At 49.9% G+C, this 19755-nt stretch overlaps 3 protein-coding genes across 8 annotated transcripts in view; all 3 read right to left on the bottom strand.

Moving 5' to 3' along the window:
* The window catches only part of klhl18 (kelch-like family member 18), a 17051-nt gene extending 11911 nt beyond the window's left edge, over window positions 1-5140 (bottom strand). Inside the window, exons 1-2 of one of the 4 annotated variants that reach the window (XM_005752544.1) lie at window positions 4973-5140; window positions 1773-1903 (exon numbers count right to left, since the gene is read on the bottom strand). In XM_005752544.1, coding sequence (XP_005752601.1) covers window positions 1773-1903; window positions 4973-5029 — 188 coding nt within the window. In that variant the 5' untranslated portion in view covers window positions 5030-5140. Of the gene's footprint in view, window positions 1-1772; window positions 1904-2663; window positions 2933-2966; window positions 3202-4629; window positions 4654-4972 lie in introns of those variants that run through there. The other 3 variants (XM_005752546.2, XM_005752547.2, XM_005752545.2) reach the window with 3 other exon arrangements.
* Window positions 5141-5200: 60 nt separating this feature from the next.
* On the bottom strand, window positions 5201-11052 carry puf60a (poly-U binding splicing factor a). Of its 3 annotated transcripts, none has more exons than XM_005752540.2 (11): window positions 10863-11052; window positions 9706-9801; window positions 9527-9625; window positions 8591-8641; window positions 8345-8506; window positions 8168-8260; window positions 7875-8088; window positions 7345-7535; window positions 7045-7159; window positions 6619-6857; window positions 5201-6542 (listed from the first exon to the last, which is right to left on the bottom strand). In XM_005752540.2, the coding sequence occupies exons 1-11, from the start codon at window positions 10881-10883 to the stop codon at window positions 6243-6245; spliced, it is 1581 nt and encodes a 526-aa protein (XP_005752597.1). In that variant the 5' UTR covers window positions 10884-11052; the 3' UTR covers window positions 5201-6242. The 3 variants fall into 3 exon arrangements, with proteins under 3 accessions (XP_005752597.1, XP_005752598.1, XP_005752599.1); XM_005752541.2 differs by having other exon boundaries at window positions 9539-9625; window positions 10863-11051; XM_005752542.2 differs by lacking the exon at window positions 10863-11052 and adding an exon at window positions 10272-10828.
* A 3135-nt stretch (window positions 11053-14187) lies between these two features.
* The window catches only part of afg3l2 (AFG3-like AAA ATPase 2), a 13072-nt gene continuing 7504 nt past the window's right edge, over window positions 14188-19755 (bottom strand). Inside the window, exons 4-17 of the mRNA XM_005752538.1 lie at window positions 19004-19137; window positions 18776-18928; window positions 18380-18454; window positions 18176-18300; window positions 17829-18102; window positions 17554-17691; window positions 17283-17436; window positions 17105-17212; window positions 16893-17018; window positions 16696-16806; window positions 16502-16617; window positions 16206-16406; window positions 14895-15089; window positions 14188-14749 (exon numbers count right to left, since the gene is read on the bottom strand). Of these exons, the coding sequence (XP_005752595.1) occupies window positions 14507-14749; window positions 14895-15089; window positions 16206-16406; window positions 16502-16617; window positions 16696-16806; window positions 16893-17018; window positions 17105-17212; window positions 17283-17436; window positions 17554-17691; window positions 17829-18102; window positions 18176-18300; window positions 18380-18454; window positions 18776-18928; window positions 19004-19137 (2153 nt within the window). The 3' untranslated portion in view covers window positions 14188-14506. The remainder of the gene's footprint in view (window positions 14750-14894; window positions 15090-16205; window positions 16407-16501; window positions 16618-16695; window positions 16807-16892; window positions 17019-17104; window positions 17213-17282; window positions 17437-17553; window positions 17692-17828; window positions 18103-18175; window positions 18301-18379; window positions 18455-18775; window positions 18929-19003; window positions 19138-19755) is intronic.

The following is a 19755-nucleotide window of genomic DNA, read 5'->3' as shown; positions in this document are numbered from 1 at the left end:
CAGCAGTGACGTTTGTAGGGTTACTGAAGTTGGGCTAGCTGGTATATAATGATGTGCTACGTGATCGCTAGCGACACAGCTATGTTAGCATAACATAAACAGTGAAGCTGAAGGATGAACGCCAACTTTTTTCCACTCGATAAAAGTTAACGTGAGCGTTCCCGATGGTTAGAGTCAAATGCAGTCGCATGGCAGGATGCTGTAAACGGACCAAACTTCAGTCAGGAGAACAACTGAGATAATCCATCCACAATACGAGGTTAGTCATTCATATACTGCTGCATGGGAATAAAGCAGTTGTTAGGGAACTCAGCATTAATGAATCAATGGTACGGAAGTGGAGGAAGCGCAGTTTTTGGCTTTCCCCATATTCCAAAAGTGCTTCGTCTCTTTGCCATTACTGTTGCCAGGCATAATTTACAGATGATGTTGTTTGCAGTCGCTGCAATGCTTTCGACCAAAACAGGCGCAGCTCGATGACACCATCAGCATGCGCTATCATGGTAGTGCGGTATAGTAAAAATCTCTACCATTGGCCAAATTTATATCGTTTCCACCGTATACCATTTATACCGCCCACCCCTCTACGTGTTTGAGAATTATACCACGGAGTAGAGCAGGGCGACATGACCAAAAATATTTATCACGATTTACATTTGAAAATTTGCGATAACGATATAACTGACGATATAATTGACACGAGACAAAATGCTTTACAACTCCACAACTTTATTAGTGCAAAAACCCATCAATGTATTTTCACTTCAACAAGCAGCTGTTTTATCTGCATTAAAGTTATATAAAATGTAACAGTGCAAACTCCTCGCTGACAGTTTAACCAAAAAGCATTTCCAGTGGAAACTGGCCGACACATCCTCAGCATAACCATGTATAACATCCACAACACTTAAAAAGAGGTTAAACACACACAACACGGTAACATTATGTTAAAGCACAGTACGTATCACTCCGCGAGGCTCCGCCTACGATAGCCGTAATGCTCCCACAATCCATCAAGCGGTGCGGCTTCGTAGCTTAGCAAAGTCGTACTGAAACATTTGACAGATTTTCGAGCGCCGTGCACATAAAATAGTTTCGAGGTCAGTAACACAACCAGAGTTCATACATAAGGTGCACGGGGTTATAAGGGGCTCTGTCGACTTTCAGAAAAATCAAAGGATGATTTTAAGTGCGCCGTATTTTCCAAACAACACGGTAATAACGACGGCCCGCTAGCATGCGCTACCAAAAATAGTGCTTTGTTGTGTATCTGACGGACGAAAGCTAAACCAGTTCCACACCAGTGAAGCTGCAGCATTCTTACAAACCAGTTCTGGTTCATCGTTTCATTCAACGATCGGCTTTCGCTCTTCTCGTTCTGTGTCGCCTCCATGTGCGTATGAAAACAAAGGCACTGCGCATGCGCGTTTTACCCATATTCTGTCGCCATGTTTCATTTTCCTATCGTTGCCCAACATTACACCGGTGTTACTGTGAACGGTATGATATGGCCCAGCCCTACCACGGAGGCAGGTACTTCTGATTAGAGGCCTTAGTTTTCACAGGAGCTACAGTATCCAGAGTCGTACGTAGTGAGGAGGTAAAGTTATTAACAAGATGATCGACCTCTGTTGGAGCAGCGTTCAGGTAGCTGCTCTGTGTTGGTACAGGGCACTGAAGATGATAACAGTGGGTGGATTATATTCTTAAACTGAGTTACAGTCTGACAGTTATAATTCTGCTCTCAGACATCTGTACAGGTGTGAGCGTACCTGGGGTCCATGCCCTGCATCAGGATCTCATCCTGTTTACACTCCACCATGTCGTTGGTGAACATGGCGTGGAAGTACGGGATGGAGGCCGCCAACACGATCCGGTGAGCGCTGAACTTGTGATCCCCGACCTGAGGACAGACACACTGATTAACACACTCACCTGTTACTCACCTGTCGCTATGACGATAATAGAAAACTGAAAACAGCTACATCTGAGGGATGTGCCCTTAAACACTCACAGAACCACTCCTCGCTAGTCAGCCAATAAGACTTTGGCTTCACAGCAAGCCCCACCCCCCACTTATCAGGTAAAACAACAAGGTGATTGCGTTCCTTCACCCTCTGAAACACACGCGTTTCAACAGGAAGTAGATTTCAGGGTTCAGCATAACTCTGTCAGCTGACGCCATCGATGATGTTTCCACTAGCTTCAGCTTAACGCGCAGCCAATCAGATTCCTTCATCCAACCAGCCAAGTCTGCCTGCATCATTGAATCAGTCTGATTTCCTTTTAAACTTCTGCAGGTCACCTGAGAGTGGACAGGTGAGAACGTGCTGCTTTACTTGCAGGACACCATTTGTCCTGGGAGACTCAGCACCTTGCCTACTGAGCCGTTAAGAGGATCAATGCTGAGCTGCAGGCACAGGACGCAGCGCAGGTGAAAACGTTTCTCGGTTGCACCTGAACACCTCAGAAGCACACCTGGATCATGTGATGCTGACAATGAGCACCCCGCTCCATTACCTGCTACCATAGAACCAGGCCCTGATGGGGAGGGGTGGAGCCACTGAGAGCTTCTTCCTGCTGTAGGGGTTAGGGTTAAGGTCCCGCCCCTCCCTCACCTGGCGGACATGTTTGGAACAAAGAGAAATCACGTATCTGCTCACCTGCTTACGCCACAACGCTGCTAAAAGGCTCCGCCCCTTCTGTGCTGCCTGAGCTCAACTGCGTACGTCACACAACTTCTACCTTCCTCCAGGTGGATTACACACCTGACCTCCAGCCCTGGTGTTAAGAACTGACCGCTCTGACCGGAAGCCGCTTCGCCGCCTTGCCCCTGGGGCTCCCAGGCAGTTCATAGCTCAGCCCATGACGTCACTATCTGATAATCCGCGTTAGCTTGTTAGCATGCCTTAGCTCACTCTGTTAGCTTGGAGGCTAATGTCAGCCTCGCACGCCGCCTCGCTCACCTTGAGCGTGACGTCACAGAGTTTCCCCTGACGTCGGATCTCCTCCATGACGACATAACCTCGTGCCGGCAGGTCGTGCACTGAGAAGTGGACCAAATCCTCGACCTCTTCGCACAGGACGTCGCCCATCGTCAGCGGGAGCGCGCGGACTGGACCCTGCGAGCCGCCGTACCCAGCGTCAAAGCTGCTTTCACAATAAGAGGGATCACTTCCGCTGAGATGAGACTTCAAAATAAAAGCTTCTAAAGCCTTTCATTTGTGGTTATTGATGAGTGATTACTCATTTATTTGGCCTTAATGTTTGTTTTTGTCAGGATTTAATGAATGTATCAGGTGTTGGCCCTGAGGAGCATCAGCTCAGCTCACGTGACTACAGTGACATCAGAGATGATGTCATGAATGACTTTATGATTGGTGACATGCAGCTGTGAATGGGAGCACAACATCGTAATTATTTAGTGAAAGCTGATTGGCTGAGAGATAAACAGCCTGAACACATCAGAGAGTAAACTAACAAACCGATCTTGAGCATGCAGTTCCTCCAGCATTCAGCAGAGGGAGCACTGAGTCAGTCCTCATAGACTCCTGTGTTAAAATTCAAATGTTTTGGCCTTTGTAGATAATTTCCCCTTCATAACAACTGCACAATGACTGGATTCAGCAGAAGGGAGGACACATTTTTAACTCACCTCTTTGCATTGATAGGTGCATGGCCTCTTTGACTGACAGGTGGATGGTGACAAAACTCACTGTAGCTGCTACGTGTCTGCTAGACTTCACCTCAGCTAACTGGAAACTCTGAGCTAGACCTCTGAACTGTGTTTAATGAGATTATCTGACCAATAAGATTGCTGCTGTGACCATCTAAGGATTCTGATTGGATGTTACTGATAAGGTGTATGTGTATGCTAAGCTAGCTAGCAGACAACTGGCTGACAACTCCACCCAGTCCTCCAAATATGGTCACCACAGGAAACAAACATGGCAGCAGGTAATGTTACAGTCTTTTATAGTCTGGCCTCAGTGATGTCACCCGATTATGGGTGCTTCCAAGGTCGCCAATTTGGCTGAAAAAACTTGAAGGTGGCGAGGAGGGGCGGGCCTGATTGTGAACCCACATGCTCACTGGCTAACGCCCTGTGACTGCCACCTGTCGAGGGTTTGGAGTGAGTGGGTTCCTGGCCATTACCCAATGAGTATGCAGCTTCACCACTTTGAAATACAGGCTGTGTCCCAATTCAGGGTCTGCAGCCTTAAAGTACGCAGCCTCAACAATCCTCAAGGGCCGCGTACTTAAAGACCGCCAAGGCCGGAACTGCAAGGCTTGTGAAATGGGACGGTCTAGCCTCCGTTGCGCTGCCCAGGTTGCCTAGCAACCATGATACTAACAGCTGGAAACGTGTCATACAGCTGTGTTTGACAGAGATGAAGGAGAAAATCTTTTGTTCATTTGTTTGTTTCTACATGAGCTTTGATCATTCTCTGTAGGATTAAGCTCAGCTAATGAACGGCGTATATTTTAAAGTAAAGGCTTTAAAACCAAGTTAGTACAAACGTCACTAACGTCACATAACTTTGCCGACATGTGGCCAACAGGAATGTTTAATGTTCTTCGTTATTAAACATTTGCACATAAATAAGTGACATAATATTCAGTACTTACTTAAAGTTTACTCTTCGGCCGCCCCTCATCCACCGTTCTTTTTCGGCAAAATTATCCACACCCACCGCCGCGCTATGCATTCTGGGATATGTTGGGCCACAAAGTCTACACCGCCACATCCTTAAAATTCAGGGAAATGAAGGACGCACTTCAGGGCTGCATTTCGAGCAGCCTTTGAATTGGGACAGCCTTCGTCGCGTCGCTGTGACGTAATCGGCCTTAAAATGCGGCCTTTAAGGCTGCAGACCCTGGATTGGGACACAGCCACAGTGTTACGTAAAACTGAGCCCACAACCTCAGCAGGATGTTTTTACACAGGTCAAAGGTCAGAAAGCTGCCTTACCAAAGCTACTGCCCCCTGGTGGCCTTCAGACAGAATGCAGGCTTTGTCCGTGCCCATGCTTCTTCCTCCAGAGTGATGAAGGTGAGCTCAGGTCTTTCCTGAACGTTCAGCAGACAGCTGATTACTTCCTGTACTCAAACACCTCGTCTGCTTTCTATTATCTTTTATTATCAAACAGATTTTTGCAGTCAACTGCCGACCAATCAGAGAGCAGCTTCACACAAACAAAACAGCAGAAAAAAAAAAAAAAAGAGTTTTATTCACAAGTTTCGGTGTTTGACCTTCAAACCCCGAAGAGCACCTGAACGCAGCACCGCCTCTGAGGCTCAAAGTTGCTCAGAGACTGGGATCATGTGACTCCTCGGGACAAGCGGGAGACGGCCTGAGAGTGGATGATGCTGTGGTGCGTTCAGGTTTAGTCAGTTTGTTAGACTCCAGGTGTTTCTCTTGTGAGGCTGTGAACAAAAGGCTGAACATCTGGAAGAACACAGGTGACGTCACATCTGGTCCACAGTTGCTTCATGTTTCAGCTCCGGCCGGCTCACCATTGTACAGAAGGTCCCTGAAGGCACCGCGGCCGTGTAACTGGGTCAGAACCCAGACAGGAAGTTACTGTTCAACTTACTGATCTGTGGGTCCTGGTTCCTGGACGTCAGGTCCAGTTTTTCCTTCCTGCTGGTGATTGTTTTTGTGTGTTTCAAACCAAATCTTTACGCCTCACTCTCAGGGTGTCGGTGCCGCGGCCCTGCCCAGTGTTCTAAGGAGAAGGGGCGTGGCAGTTAGTAGAACGCGATCGACAACGTTTCTAATCGCGCCAATCCAAAATCCGTTTAAAAAAAAAAAAGTTCAGTAAATGAAACTCGTCAATACACAGTTTGTCCAGCAGGGCGGCTCCACTGGCACCATCTACAGTGGGTGGAGTCGAGCGTGACATCACTCAATGAAACTGCTGACAAACTGATATCAGACCATGTAAATCAGTTGAGCTCTTAACGTTAGCACGGAGCTCATGGTACATTTTTAACTGACGCCCTCTGTGTCCCGTTTCTGTTACCATGGAAACGAAGGACATCGTGTTAGGAAAGCAGTGGCTGTAAGAAACGGCGAGGCGGCGAGCAGCTGAAACATGAGAAGCAGCTGCTTCGTCCTTTGACCCTGCACAGAAACACTGGAGCAGAGGACGCGGAGACGTTTCCCTGGAGACAAACACCGATGAAAAACAGACAAGTTAGAAAGAGCCCGCTATGCTACGCTCCCCGACGAGCGTGCTCTACGCCGACAGGTCCCCGTTGTCGAAGCGTTCCTGGTCGTAAACCTCAGCGACCACCTTCCTGCCGCCGAACCAGCGGTGATTCAGCGCCTGGATGGCTCTGTTCATCTCGGCAGCTTCCGAGAACTCCACAAAGATCTTGACGATGACTTCGGCGTCGTCCTCCTCTCCCTGACGCTCCTGATAGATAATGACTCGCTTCACCTGGCCGAACTTCCCGCACTCCTCGGTGACCTCGCCCTCCAGGTCGTCGTCGATGTCATCGGGCCCGACCATGTTCCTCAAAACCATGACGGTGGACTGAAAGGAGATACGACAGGTCACGACCACTAGAACCAACGATTCGCCATTAGGGGTGGGCGGGACTGAAGCGTACCTCCTGCTTGCGCAGCAGCTTCCTCATCACCATGTGTCGGGCGCTGCTGCCGCTGATGCTCATGTGCTCCTGGTCGCTCAGCGGCTCCATGGCGCCGTCCTGCTGCACCTCCTGCTGACGCTCCTCCTCCTCTTTCTTCTTTGGATCAGCACCAAAGGAAACCGTCTGTGTTGGGGGTGTGGCCAGCACAGGGTTCACCAAGCCCACCTGAGGCACACCAGGTCTCACTGGGGTCACACCTGAAACAGGAAGCAGGAAGTGTTACCTGTTGGAGCACCTTTTATTGGTTAGCATCTTTGGATGAGCCTGGCTTCAAAATAAAGAGAGGTGAGACGTGTGGGCGGAGAAGACTGCCCCAAACTCAAGATGTGATGTCATGTGGGTGGAGCCTGTGTGTGTGTGTTGACAGGGCTCAGGTGTTCCTACCTGTGATGACACCTGGAGCCTGGTGGGCCATGACAGCCTGAGGGAGGCCTCCGAGCTGCTGGGACAGGAGCGCCGGTCCGGCCAGCGCTCCGAGCACCGATGCTCCCACCGCCTCCTGAACGCACCACAGAACATAATCAGTACAGCTGTCTCAAGCACTACAATCCTGTACTACAGGAAACACTACATACCACTGCTTCTGTGCACATACAGGCAGAAAAACTACCGCACTGCATCTACTACACTTCTTAGAGCATGTTCCTGTGCCTTGTCTCTGGGGGGCGGAGCTCCCTGAGTTACCTGAGCTGTGATCTTTGCGGTGGCGACGGCAGCAGCCATGGCGGCGGCAGTGGGCAGTCCACCAGACGTTGTTGGTGTGAGAAGGGGCATGGGTGGCGTCACGGCTTTGCCCACGCGCAGGTACTGACCACCCAGGTCGAACAGGTTCATGGAGGCGACGGCGTCCTGGGCCGACTGAGCCTTCTCATACTCTGCACGCAGGAAATGAGCAGACCGCCGTCAGAAGTCCCGCCTACATCACACAGAGCCCCACCCTGAACAGAGCTGTCTGTCAGCTGACAGGAAGCCCAGGTGTTCAGGTGTCACACCTGGGCTCCCCGTCAGCTGACAGGGCTAACTGAGCCTAACAAACCCTTAAAATGAAGTCGACCCGTCAGGCTGAGTTGCTATGGAAACAGATTGGTGAATCCAAACATGAGAACCGCAAGGGGGTGGGTCACTGACCCTGGGTGCACCTGAGAGGGTCCACACCCCTCTGCGTCTTCCCTGTTAAAGCTTTCACGCCGCGGCGGAGCCGATCGGCCGCTCACCGATGAAGCCGTAGCCTTTGTGCCGGCCCGTGGTCGGCTCGCGGGCCAGCATGCACGACTTGATCTTTCCAAAGGCCTCGAACACACTCTTGATGTCATCGTCGGAGAGGTCGGGGTGCACTGACGCCACGTAGATCCTGTTGAAGGCACGCGCTTCCTCCGCCAGCTGGTCGATGATTGGCTGAGCCTGGCCGATGTTGCTGGGCCTCCCGACCTGCGAGACAGCGAGAAGGGAAACTCAAAACCCGGCTCAGAGTCAGAGGAGGCGGGGCTTCATCATCAGCTGGACTCACCTTGATGTTCCGTCCTCCGAGGACAACTGAGTTCATCTGCTCCAGTGCAAGCTGCGCTGCTTCAGGCATCTCGTATTCCACGAAGGCGAAGCCCTGCAGGTGCCATGGCAACGGTTAGACCCGCCCACCTCAGAGTGTGGTGTGTGTGTTTTATATGAGTGTGTGTGTATGTGTGACCTTGTGCTTCATGGTCACAGAGTCCCAGGACATGTCGATGCTTTTGATTGGTCCAAAGGGGGCGAAGGCCTGCCTGATGGTGTCCTCTCCGAGTTCGTAGTAAATGGATCCAACGTACACGCGACACATGATGGCGAGTGCTCTCTGCCGCTGAGCCGCTACCTGAACAGACACACAGAAAGCAGAGAAGAAGAATCAGCCAGCAGCTCGCCGCTCAGCAAGGAGGCGCTGCACGCTGTTACTCACCGACTGCAGAGGAGACAGAGCGTCGCCCAAACCCATCGTCAGAGACGCCATCTGAGACACACATGAGAGAAAAGGTTCAGTGTGACGAAGCACAGGGGCGGAGCCAAGTCTGCACCCACTGCAGATGAAAAACACGAGTCAGCAGAAGTGTTCGTCAGCGCGGTGAGAACCGGGGGCGGCCGTGGGCGGGGCTCAGTTTTGACCCATCGCAGCAGCCCATCGTTCTGTAACCACGTCACCAGACTTGTCGCGCTGACTTAAACGTCACAGACGCGCTGATGACGTGACGTTTGAGCGACGCGTGAAACCAATGGAGAGAAAGCGCGTGTTTGCTGCCTCAGTGCAACACAACTGTCAGATTACACGTTTAACCTCCTCGGACCTGCGTCCACATGTGACGTCACATTTTGGGTTATTTAGACCAAAATACTCAACTTTGCTCAACATGGGCCTGATTTCCACCTACGAGGACGTTATGCTGCTACTGTTCTATCGACATTTTAAATGAAGATCCTCATATGTGGCTCTGATTTTTCTTAAAAACCAAAATAAGGTTAAAAAAAAAAATCTGGTAATTTGGGCCCCAATCAGCCCGAATATCAAAGAGAAATGAAAAATGCTGCCGTGGAAGAGTTCAGGTCTCAGGAGGTTAAATAAAGTTTAAATCAAGGTTTCATTTGCATCACGTTCCTCGCGTGTGTTTGATCTTTGTGAGTCTTTTTTGCCTTTCTGTGAAAGTTTTGTATCAATAAAATATTTTCTGACACCATGACGGCTCCATGATGTGATGAATCCAAAACTAATAATCAATATCAGACTCTCCTCAGTGGCTGCCCGATTAATGCTTCAGCTCACCTGGGTGAGCGGGTCTGACTCCCACCGTGTGACTGCTGTTACCTATGCTGTTCCCTCTGACGCCCCGCCCCCTGAGCACACCTGTGAGGATACCTGCAGGTTGGTGATCTGCTGCTGCTGAGCCAGAGTCTGCTTGACGAGGACGCTCTTGATGCTCTGCTCCATTGCGTACTTCTTCGCCTGCACACAAACAGCCAATCACAGCTCGCCAGTCACAACAGCACGTGTGTGTGTGTGTGTGTGTGTGTGTGTTTATAGACCTTCTGCAGCGCCTCCGCCTGGTTGGGGGTGAGCGGTGGCAGCCCCAGCTTGGTGGTGGTGCTCTGTCCATTCTCCATGATGAGAGCCGGCCCTCCCTGTCAGAGATCAATACTGACTGATTAGCGATCAATCGCACAGGCGATCAATCACAGCTGTTCTCTTCACGCTGTCAGAGGCTGCACCCATCCTAAACTTCACCCATACCCATCAGTCTGTGACATCACCTCAGACACAGCTGATGCCCCGCCTCCACTCACAAAGCTAAACAAACCTCCACTTAACGACTCTTCTTCTGCGTGGGTTTTTATTGGTTCCTTCATGCTGAACACAAACTTTATCATCATCGGTACGAGTGCAGCCACACAGGTGAGACCTTCACCTGCGCAGGTGAGGTCAGGCTGAACAGCCACAGAGACTCACACTCAGCTCCAACCACACCAGCAACCTGATTGACTGATGATCATGTTCTATTCAGAGTGCTGTAACAGGTGACCTGGATCAGCGTAGTGTACATCAAACAGTAGCAGTGGAAACAGAGGAGGAGGTCGTCGAGGCAACGGTGTACCTGCTGCTCGGTCTGTGGCGTTCTGTCAAATTCGGGGACCGCGGTGTTGGTTCGTGTGCCGCATTTTCCTCGTTTGTGGTTTTGATTTTTTTAGGACACTCAGTTCACCTGATCTCAGGTGAGCAGGTACGAACAGGTCTGCTACTCCAGGATCATCAGCATCTTTAAAATAACACACCTGTATCTTCATGTGTTCATTTCTAATGTGGAACTTCACCTGCGTACAGGTGATGATCAGTTCCCACAGTGATACACTCAGGTGAGAAGTGAACCACCTTCTCAGTACAGGTGAGCGAAACTACCACCGTGGACGGTAAGTTGGCACTTTAACCCTCCTAGGTTGTTAGCTTAGCATCAGCAGCTAGCAAAACCGTCCAGAACTTCCGTGCTAACAGTTAGCCTAGCTGAGCCGCGCGCACACCGTTGTTCACAGAGAACCGATCAGCGGCTGATCGATTAATCGACCTCTGCGGTCGGTTCCGGTCAGTCTGTGGTGTCGAACCGATTGTGTTACGGAGCACGCGCCGAGGGTCCCTGCTGTTAGCATTAGCTTAGCTTCGTGTTTCCATCCAGGCACATTTCGGATCGTACCGCAGAAACGGCCGCCGCCATACAGCTGCTCCCGCGCTGCGCTCCGCCGCTCCCGCGCTGCTCTCCCCGCTCGCTTCGGTTTGGATGGTTCTGCGCTCGGAGTCCCCGCAGTCCGCACCGCGGCTCCGGCTGACGTCACTTCCTCTGACAGAAGAGTGTTTGAACAAACGACAACTTCAGGAGCTGAAGCCGGAAGCAGGACCAGTTTTTTCTCAGAACTTTATGGAGGAGACAAAATTATATTACAATGGAACGGCGTGTCAAATTAAACAACTAAGATACATATCAACATTAAAAGGAGAGAGAAGAAAAGGAAATAAAAAACAAATTAAAGGAAAAAAGCGAGAGATACAGTGACACTGAATAATTAAACAAGGACATTAAATATAGTACAAACATTTACAGTTTTTAAAGCTTTTTTTGTTGTGAGAGGAGCAAATTGTATTCACATAGAGTTCAATTTCTTTCCTAAAAGTGAGAAAGTGAGGTTCCTTGCTTGAAAACTTACATTTATGGATATGGCATTTGGCGAGGATTAAAATCAGATTAATAAGGTAAAAAGCATTCGAGTCTTTCCTGCTAAAGTCAGTGTAACCAAATAACACATTTTGGTAAAAAAGCACAAAATTTGATAAGATGTTCTTAGAGATGAAAACAGCAATATCTTTCCACAAAATCTGCGTAGAGGTACGAGACCAGAGTAGATGTGAGCAGGTCTCTGGGGCGATCTTACAGAAGGAGCAAAGAGTATCTATATCCCTCTTATATTTTGAAGGAAGCATTTAACAGGGTAAAATCTATGAATTAGCTTAAATAAAATTTCCTTCCCTTTGTTAGTAAGGAGGAATTTTTGTGGCAAACGCCAAACTTTTTTTCCCAGTCAATGTCCTTGACAAAATTAGACCAGAAAGAAATGGAAGGAGGAATGGAGACAAGTGGCTCTTGAAAAAGAGACCTAATCTTGGCATTCACACCTTTACAAGAGGAGAAACAAATCTGACCTAAAGGAGTCTCTCAGGACAGAGCGGGACAAGAACAGGAGTGGGGAGGCAGTGGTATTTCTAAACAACATGGACAGAGCAGACGGTATGGCATCAAAACCAATACAAAACTCCCTTGGGGATACTGGGATGTTATATCCGGATAGGAACTCTGAGTAATTGTATAATAAGCCTGCGTTATTGAATAGTTGACTTAGCAGAAGAATACCATTATTAAACCAGTTTTCAAAGAACAGCGCTTTGTAAAGAGTGTTAGTTGTTCCAAATATAAAACCTTTGTGGAGAAAAGTTGTGTTTATAGATTAAGGACTATGCCAAAAGAGCTTGTTGATGAACGTTTGAGAGTTTCATTGGGATTTTCTGAATATTGTAGTTACAGAGAAGAATAAAGTCCAAGCTACCCAAATGTGAAAAGATATGATGAGAAATTAAGTTCCAGATGGAGTTTGGGTTTTTGAGATGTTTTTTAATCCAATTTATTTTGAAAGTGTAATTTAGGAAGCTGAAAGACCAACATCTAACTACAGAAGAGTGCCAGAGATGGGTGATGATGATGGCGGAATACAAGAACACAATAACGATAAAACTAATAACATTAAAATATTAGAAGTCCAAAATGTAATGTATTTTAATTTCCTTTGTGTTTTCAAGGTCTTTAACTGTGGCACTGTGTTTGTTGCAGAAGTGTTTAATATAGGCTTTGCAGTCTGTCCATCATTTTGTATGAATAGGAATTTTCCCCAAGAGCAGCAGAGGTCGGAGGAAGTAGGTAGTGAATTAAATCTTTCCCTTCAAAACAGACTTTAAGTTCGAGTTTTTGGTTTATTGGTCTGTCTGTAATAATAAACATCATTCTGAAAGAGTCTGGCATTTATACACATGGATACAACAGGTGACAAACAGCTTCAGTGTGGAAGTGACACAAACAACAAGAATAGTTCTCAAGCTTAAACCTCTCCAGTGTCCGTATGATGAAGTACTTTAAATGAAGCTCCACTAACTTTGTTGCTTAAGCAGAATTTCCCTCCATGAATTTGGCTCCATTTAAATTCTCCACATAAAGAAGTCCAACAGGATTGTGTAGGTTTGTTTATCTCTACACCACTCTCTCAAAGGTTTGTACATGTGAGTTGGTGCACTAAGTGTAATTCCCACATTGCCACATGGATAGACGGATCTAAAAATAGCCAGCTGGAATGTTAATGGACTGAATAATGTAATTAAGAAAAAGACCGTTTTAACATCACCCTAACCCTGGAACGGGCAAAAGTGCAGGGCTGTCGGTTCTGAGTCATAAAACTTTGTCTTAACTTCACTGAGGCAAAAGTAGATAAGGAGGGTAGATATAAACTAGTACGTGGACAATTATTAGATACACCAGTAATTTTATGTAATATTTATGCTCCCAATTCAGACACGCCTACGTTTTTCATCATTTATCACAGCTTCTTTTGGAATCGCACGGTGCACAAACAATAGTAGGCGCAGACTTCAACCAAATACTAGACTGAGACCAGGATTTCTCAAAAGTGGTAGGTGGCGTTTGAATGTGTCCTTACTGTTATTACTAAAATGATCAGGGATGACATCTAATTTTTAAGGAGACAAGAGGTTGAGAGGACACTACATTGGCTATGAAAGCGTATTTGAGAGGGAGGATCAGTTCCTTTGCTTCCTTTAAGAAGAAGACAGGCAATGAAAATATCACCACACTGGAGTCTGAGCCAAAAACCCTCGGGCACAAGGATAGGGCTATGCTAAATAAAACCAGTACTGCTAAACAGAAGTTGAACACACTGTGTAATAAAAAGGCAGGATGCGCTCTGCTTCGTACAAACCAGCCATCCTTTAAATGTCGCGTTTCTTTGGAAACATTTAGCTCTACCATCAAAGCTTTAATCACATTGTTACTTTGTTAAAGACGTCCTGTCCGCACCGCCTCATACTCAGCATCACCAACTCGCCGTTTGACCATGAAGGCTCTTTTCCACTCGGCGAGTAACTTTGAGCCTGAAGTGTGTAGCGTTGCTCTCAGGTCCAGGACATACCAAGCCTCGCGTTTAGAGGGGCTTGGACCCTCCTCTCAGTTAGTGAAACGGTGCGCAGCAGCACTGCTTCCAGACATCGCGCTGCATAATCCACCAGATTACCAGCCAGGCCTACATGAAGACTGTACTCTCATATTCTTACAGCACGTCCCACCAGGGGGAGAACACTGCTCCCATCCTCACCTGGTTCCTCTGTGCACACACAGTTCAGTCTCGTTTACCTCCTCTGTGTGTGTTTACAGGAAGTGTGTGTGTTATTGATCACACGGAGCGGTGATTGGTGATCGATCAGTTTCTCTGACTTTATTTAAACATGTCAAACACATTTACACATTTATTCCATTATGAAACAGCATGCTAGCAACAACTAATCAATATCTCATCTCTGAGCAGCCTCCAGCAGCACGTTACCATGGTGATGATGAGTGATTTCATGGATGGAGCAGAACGCCGTCGATAGTCTCGGATCAATAAATACGCGATGTTCTACACAGGAAACGTTCTTTAGGTCTTCAGGTTCCACCCTGGCCCTGCTGAAGTTCATCAGGAGGCCTCAGAAGGCTCTCCGGCAGGAGGACAGAATCCGGAGGAACTTCTAGAAGGGCATTCCTCCGGAGATCTGCCGGGCCACCTGCTCGTCCGGGGTCTCCTCCCGCTCCGGCCTCCTCTCCTGGTTCCAGTCCTTCAGACCCTCGGGCAGCGTCGTGTCTTCGTCCTCGCCGCCGGTTCCTTCCACGAACTCCTCATAAGTCGACTTCTCAGCGAAGGGCCGTTTGCCGAGCAGCTCCACCATGTCATTCTTATCCAGAACCTCCTTCTCCAGTAGCCGCTGCGCCACCTGCCAACGCCACAGAGGACAGGTGAGCACAGAATGATCACGGGCAGAAGCACGCAGGACCCTGCTCCGCAGAACTGAACCAGAACCGCCCAGAGCCTCGTGACTCAGTGGCTTTCTGAGGCACGTAGAACACAGCTGAGCCTACCTTCTCCACCTCGGCCTTCTTGTCGTTGAGGAGTTGCTGTGTTCTCTGGTACGCTTCGCTGATCAGGGTTCTGACCTCGGTATCGATGAGGCGGGCCGTGGCCTCGCTGTACGGCTTCTCCAGAACCATCTCGCCCTGGCGCGGCAGGTCGAAGGACACCTGGCCCACCTTCGGGTTCATCCCAAACTGAACGATCTGCAGGAGAACACAAGGAGGAGGTCAGACCGAGCAGAACCCCCACAGGAACAACTTCATTTCCAAAACCTGCACTAACAAAAACACGACTGGAGCTCATCAAAGAGCCAAAGCTTCGAGGTTCACGTCTCCCCCCGAACTCGGCTTTAAAGGTTCTCGTTCGAACGTCATCCTGAGACTTACAGTGAAGGCTAACACCTGCAACACCTCTCAGGTATCACACCTGCCTCACACAGCCTGAGGCTGTTAAGCCTCTGGAAATAGGTTGATTCTGTTCATTTGAAGGTATCGTCTTCATCGGGTGACTCCTTCAGTCTCAGCTGACTGCAGGTTGCAGTCTTATTGGACATCTGCACAAAGACCGACACCTGACGACCAATGGGCTGTCAGGTCAGTTTATGATCATTAATATGCAAACTGTCACGACCACTCATCAACAGCCACTGATCAATGTCCATGAGTGGCGTTCACAGAGAGCCGGGGAATGGCTGCAATCACAGCATTGTAGCATGGTGACAGGTTAGGCCCCCTCACACGTCATGTAAATGCCCATTGTTCCATCAGTGGTGCTGCAGTCAGGCGTTGTGCAGATGTCCTGTTTATAAGGTTGAAACCTGCATTCAGCTGAGACTGACGGAGTCACCTGATGATGATGAAACGTCCAGATGATTGAGCTTCAAGACTCTGGCTTACGGCTAAACTGTGGATCCAAATGCTGGCGACTCTTTCTCAGGTGTTTCTAAAGTTAAACCTGAGAGGCTCATTCTGATTCATGCACTCGGCCCAAACTACACAGAGCTTTAAGACTTCTGGAGGCGCCGTGGATCAGAGGCGCCGTGGATCAGAGCTGCCGTGGATCAGAGGCGCCATGGATCAGAGCTGCCGTGGATCAGAGGCGCCGTGGATCAGAGCTGCCGTGGATCAGAGCTGCCGTGGATCAGAGGCGCCGTGGATCAGAGCTGCCGTGGATCAGAGCTCTCTGCTGCTGTGCTTTTAACATGAAAGCCCCAAACAGAGAAGCCCCTCAAAATAAACAGCTGATGAAGAAGAACGGTACTAATCACTCCGATGGCGTCGGCGGTGTGCAAAGAGAAAACACCCGTATTGACGGCTCACCTGGGCGTAGGCGCTTTGCGTCACCTTTCGCAGGTCGTCCTGAGCGCCCGTGGTGATCCGGCCGAAGAAGATCTCCTCCGAGACTCGGCCCCCCAGAGTCATGCACATGCGGTCCAGCAGCTGCTCCTTCGTGTACAGGTACTGCTCTTTGGGCAGGTACTGCGCGTAGCCCAGACCCTTCCCTCTGGGGATGATGGACACCTGTGCAGGTCACAACACAAACTGATGAGTCTGCACCAGCCCCCATTCAAATTTCACTCAATTGTGCAGCTACAGCACCGCGGCGATCGAGTCACCTTCAGCAGCGGATCGGCATGCTCCAGGAACCATCCGGCTACGGCGTGCCCGGCCTCATGATACGCCACCGTCTTCTTCTCCTCGGGCTGCAGGACCTGAGTCTTTTTCTCCAGGCCTTCAGACGGGAAGAGACGCTGTATGAAATCACCCTGCAGCCAACGCCACGCTCCAACATTCGAACTCTCGCACTCACCTCCGATGACCCTCTCGATGGCCTGCTCGAAGTGCTTCTGGCTGATAGCGTCTGAAAGGTGGCGAGCGGCAATCAGAGCCGCCTCGTTACAAACGTTGGCGATGTCGGCACCTGATTGGAGGAGAGCGGGGAGGACAAAGGTGTGTCTCGGACCAAGCAGGTGCACAAAGTCTGAAACGACATTCAGCAGCGCTTACCTGAAAATCCAGGTGTGAGGGCGGCCATCTTCCTGGCCAGAGAGTCTTTGTCCATGTCAGGCTCGAGCTTCAAAGGCCGCAGGTGGACTTTAAAGATGGACGCCCGACCTTTGATGTCAGGAGGGCCTTAGAGGAGAAGGATATCACCTTATTGTGACCTCACACGAGCTCATATGGAAGATGTACACGGCTCGCCTGGCGCTCTGACTCACCGATGTAGATCTGCCTGTCGAAGCGGCCGGGTCTCATCAACGCCGGGTCCAGGATGTCGGGTCTGTTGGTTCCCGCCAGGACCACCACGTTGGTGGCGGTGTTGAAGCCTGCGGCGCAGAAAGCAGTGAGCTATCGCCATGTCTTCATCATTACAAAGCTGAGTTTAGCTCCACCCACCGTCCATCTCTACCAGCAGCTGGTTCAGTGTGTTCTCCTGCTCACTCTGACCGCCAAAGTTGCCCCGCCCCCTTTTGCGCCCCACAGCGTCAATCTCGTCAATGAAGAGGATGCAGGGGGCGTTCTTCCTCGCCATGACGAAGAGATCTCTCACCTGGGAAGGAAATGACATCAGCTCCAATGCCAGACTCCTTCCCCAACAGAGCCATGTGATTTTGAACACGTTGGCAAACAGGAAGTGAGGTAACCACAGTTAGTAAAACACACTCACCCTGGCGGGGCCGACGCCCACAAACATCTCCAGGAACTCGGAGCCGTTGACGGTGATGAAGGGCACGTTTGCCTCGCCCGCCGTTGCTTTGGCGAGAAGCGTTTTTCCAGTGCCAGGAGGACCGGTCAAGATGGCGCCCTGCTCACAGACATCAACATAAACGCCATCAGTGGTGACCCTACAGGCCCCGCCCACACCTCACAGTTTTATCTTTGGCTGAATGGTGGCACTGACCATCTGACCTGTGTCATAACCCCGCCCCCTTCGACTCTCACCTTGGGGATCTTGGCGCCGAGGTCCTGGTACTGTTTGGGGTTCTTCAGGAAGTTCACGAACTCCATGATCTCCAGCTTGGCCTCCTCGCAGCCCGCCACGTCTTTGAACTTCACGTCGATTTCGTCTTTCAGAATCTTCGCCGTTGTCTCGCTGACGCTGAACAGCCCGCCCATCCCCCGGCCAGGACGTCCTGCCCCTGCCGGTCCTCGCCGCAGCATGAAGAGTAGGAAGCCAATGATGAGCACGGTGGGGAGCATGCTCAGTAGGAACGTGCTGGAAGAGGGAGACAGGCGTGGTTAGAGGTGTAGGCCTGAGGTGGAGCTGAGGCCGGAGGTCGTGCTCGTACCCGTCGCTCTCGGTGGAGTAGACCACGGGCAGCCTGTTCTCGCCCTCGATGCCGAGCTCGTACTGCGCCGTCTCCAGGTTCCTCTCAAACGTGTCCACGCTGCCGATGTTGAACCAGACGTACTGCTGCGAGACACACACGAGAACCCGCTCAGAACCGAGCGCGGCGCCTAGAATGCTGCTCTGCAGACAGAAACACACTCACCCCGTCCGCCGGCGTCTTCCCCGCAGAGAAAACCACCTTCACGTAGCGCTTGTTCACCACCTCCAACCGATCCACCTGCCGAAGATGCACAGCAGCGGTCAGCTTCCTGTTTGTACATCATCAGGTCCAAATGTTTTAAACTTGGTTTGAGGAACCACTGTAACCAGCTTTGACCTGATTGGTTTTTCATGTCTGCGTGACAAGAGTTCATTCAGGAAGTGGAGTTACGGGACAGTCACACCAGCGCCTCCTGGTGTTCCTGCCCCATTACTCCATGGGAACGTGCAACTATTCAAAAAATGGCTGCATTTCACCTGCCGCAGAGACACGACCACTTTACTTTCAGAGCGTCTGACGACATCATCGTGAACTAAGAGGCCCAGCGGCCGTCCTCACCACGCCTTTGGACAGGTAGTTGTTGACAAAGTCTTTCCAGGTGACCTCGCGTCCTCCGTCCCTCAGGAAGAAGTAGTAAGTGACGGTGGTCCAGAACGCCACCCCGCTCAGGAAGTACATCCGGAATTCCCTATCGTCCCAGGGCACCTCCCCCTGAAACAGACAACAGCTGAGACCAGAGCTCACTTACACCTGGACAGGTAAGAGGTGACAGGAGGAGAGAATGACCTTCTGCAGACGGCTGTACCAGTGTGACTCATCCTTACGACCTCCTCGCTTTCCCCCGCCGCTGCTGCCACCTGCTCCCCCCCCTCCTCCCGTTGACCTCCCCGATGCTCTCTGTGAGTTAGCGGGTTTGGATTCTGAGAAAAATAAAAATAAAAATCTGGGACTCAAACAGCAACAAACATCAAAACATCCACCTGACGGAGCGTCGGGTGAACAAGAACAGAGAGACATTCAGCAGGCAGACACCATCTCTACTTTTAAGATTCAAACTTTCCTTTTTGCTAAAGCATATAGTTAGGGTTACAGTAAAGGGCAGTAGAGGTCAGTCGAGGTCAGCAGAGAGCAGTAGAGGTCAGTAAAGAGCAGGAGAGGTCAGTAGAGAGCAGTAGAGGTCAGAGGTCAGTAGAGAGCAGGAGAGGTCAGTAAAGAGCAGGAGAGGTCAGTAAAGAGCAGTAGATGTCAACAGAGAGTAGTAGAGGTCAGTAGAGGTCAGTAAAGAGCAGTAAAGAGCAGGAGAGGTCAGTAAAGAGCATGTATATCTCATGCACATATCTTTCTACGTAGCACTTTTAATTCTTATTCTTATTTTTATATCTTTATGACACTATGTTTGCACTGAAGCACCGCAGCAATTTCCTAATGTTGTAAACCTGCTCAACATTTGGCAATAAACCCCTTTCTGATTCTGATTCAGAGGTCAGTAAAGAGCAGGAGAGGTCAGTAGAGAGCAGTAGAGGTCAGAGGTCAGTAGA

The sequence above is a fragment of the Pundamilia nyererei genome, unplaced genomic scaffold (assembly GCF_000239375.1).
Source record: "Pundamilia nyererei isolate P.nyererei 1_Seehausen unplaced genomic scaffold, PunNye1.0 scaffold00365, whole genome shotgun sequence".
NCBI lineage: Eukaryota > Metazoa > Chordata > Actinopteri > Cichliformes > Cichlidae > Pundamilia > Pundamilia nyererei.
The sequence above is the reverse complement of the archived record's forward strand: the minus strand, read 5'-3'. Positions and strand labels throughout refer to the sequence as shown.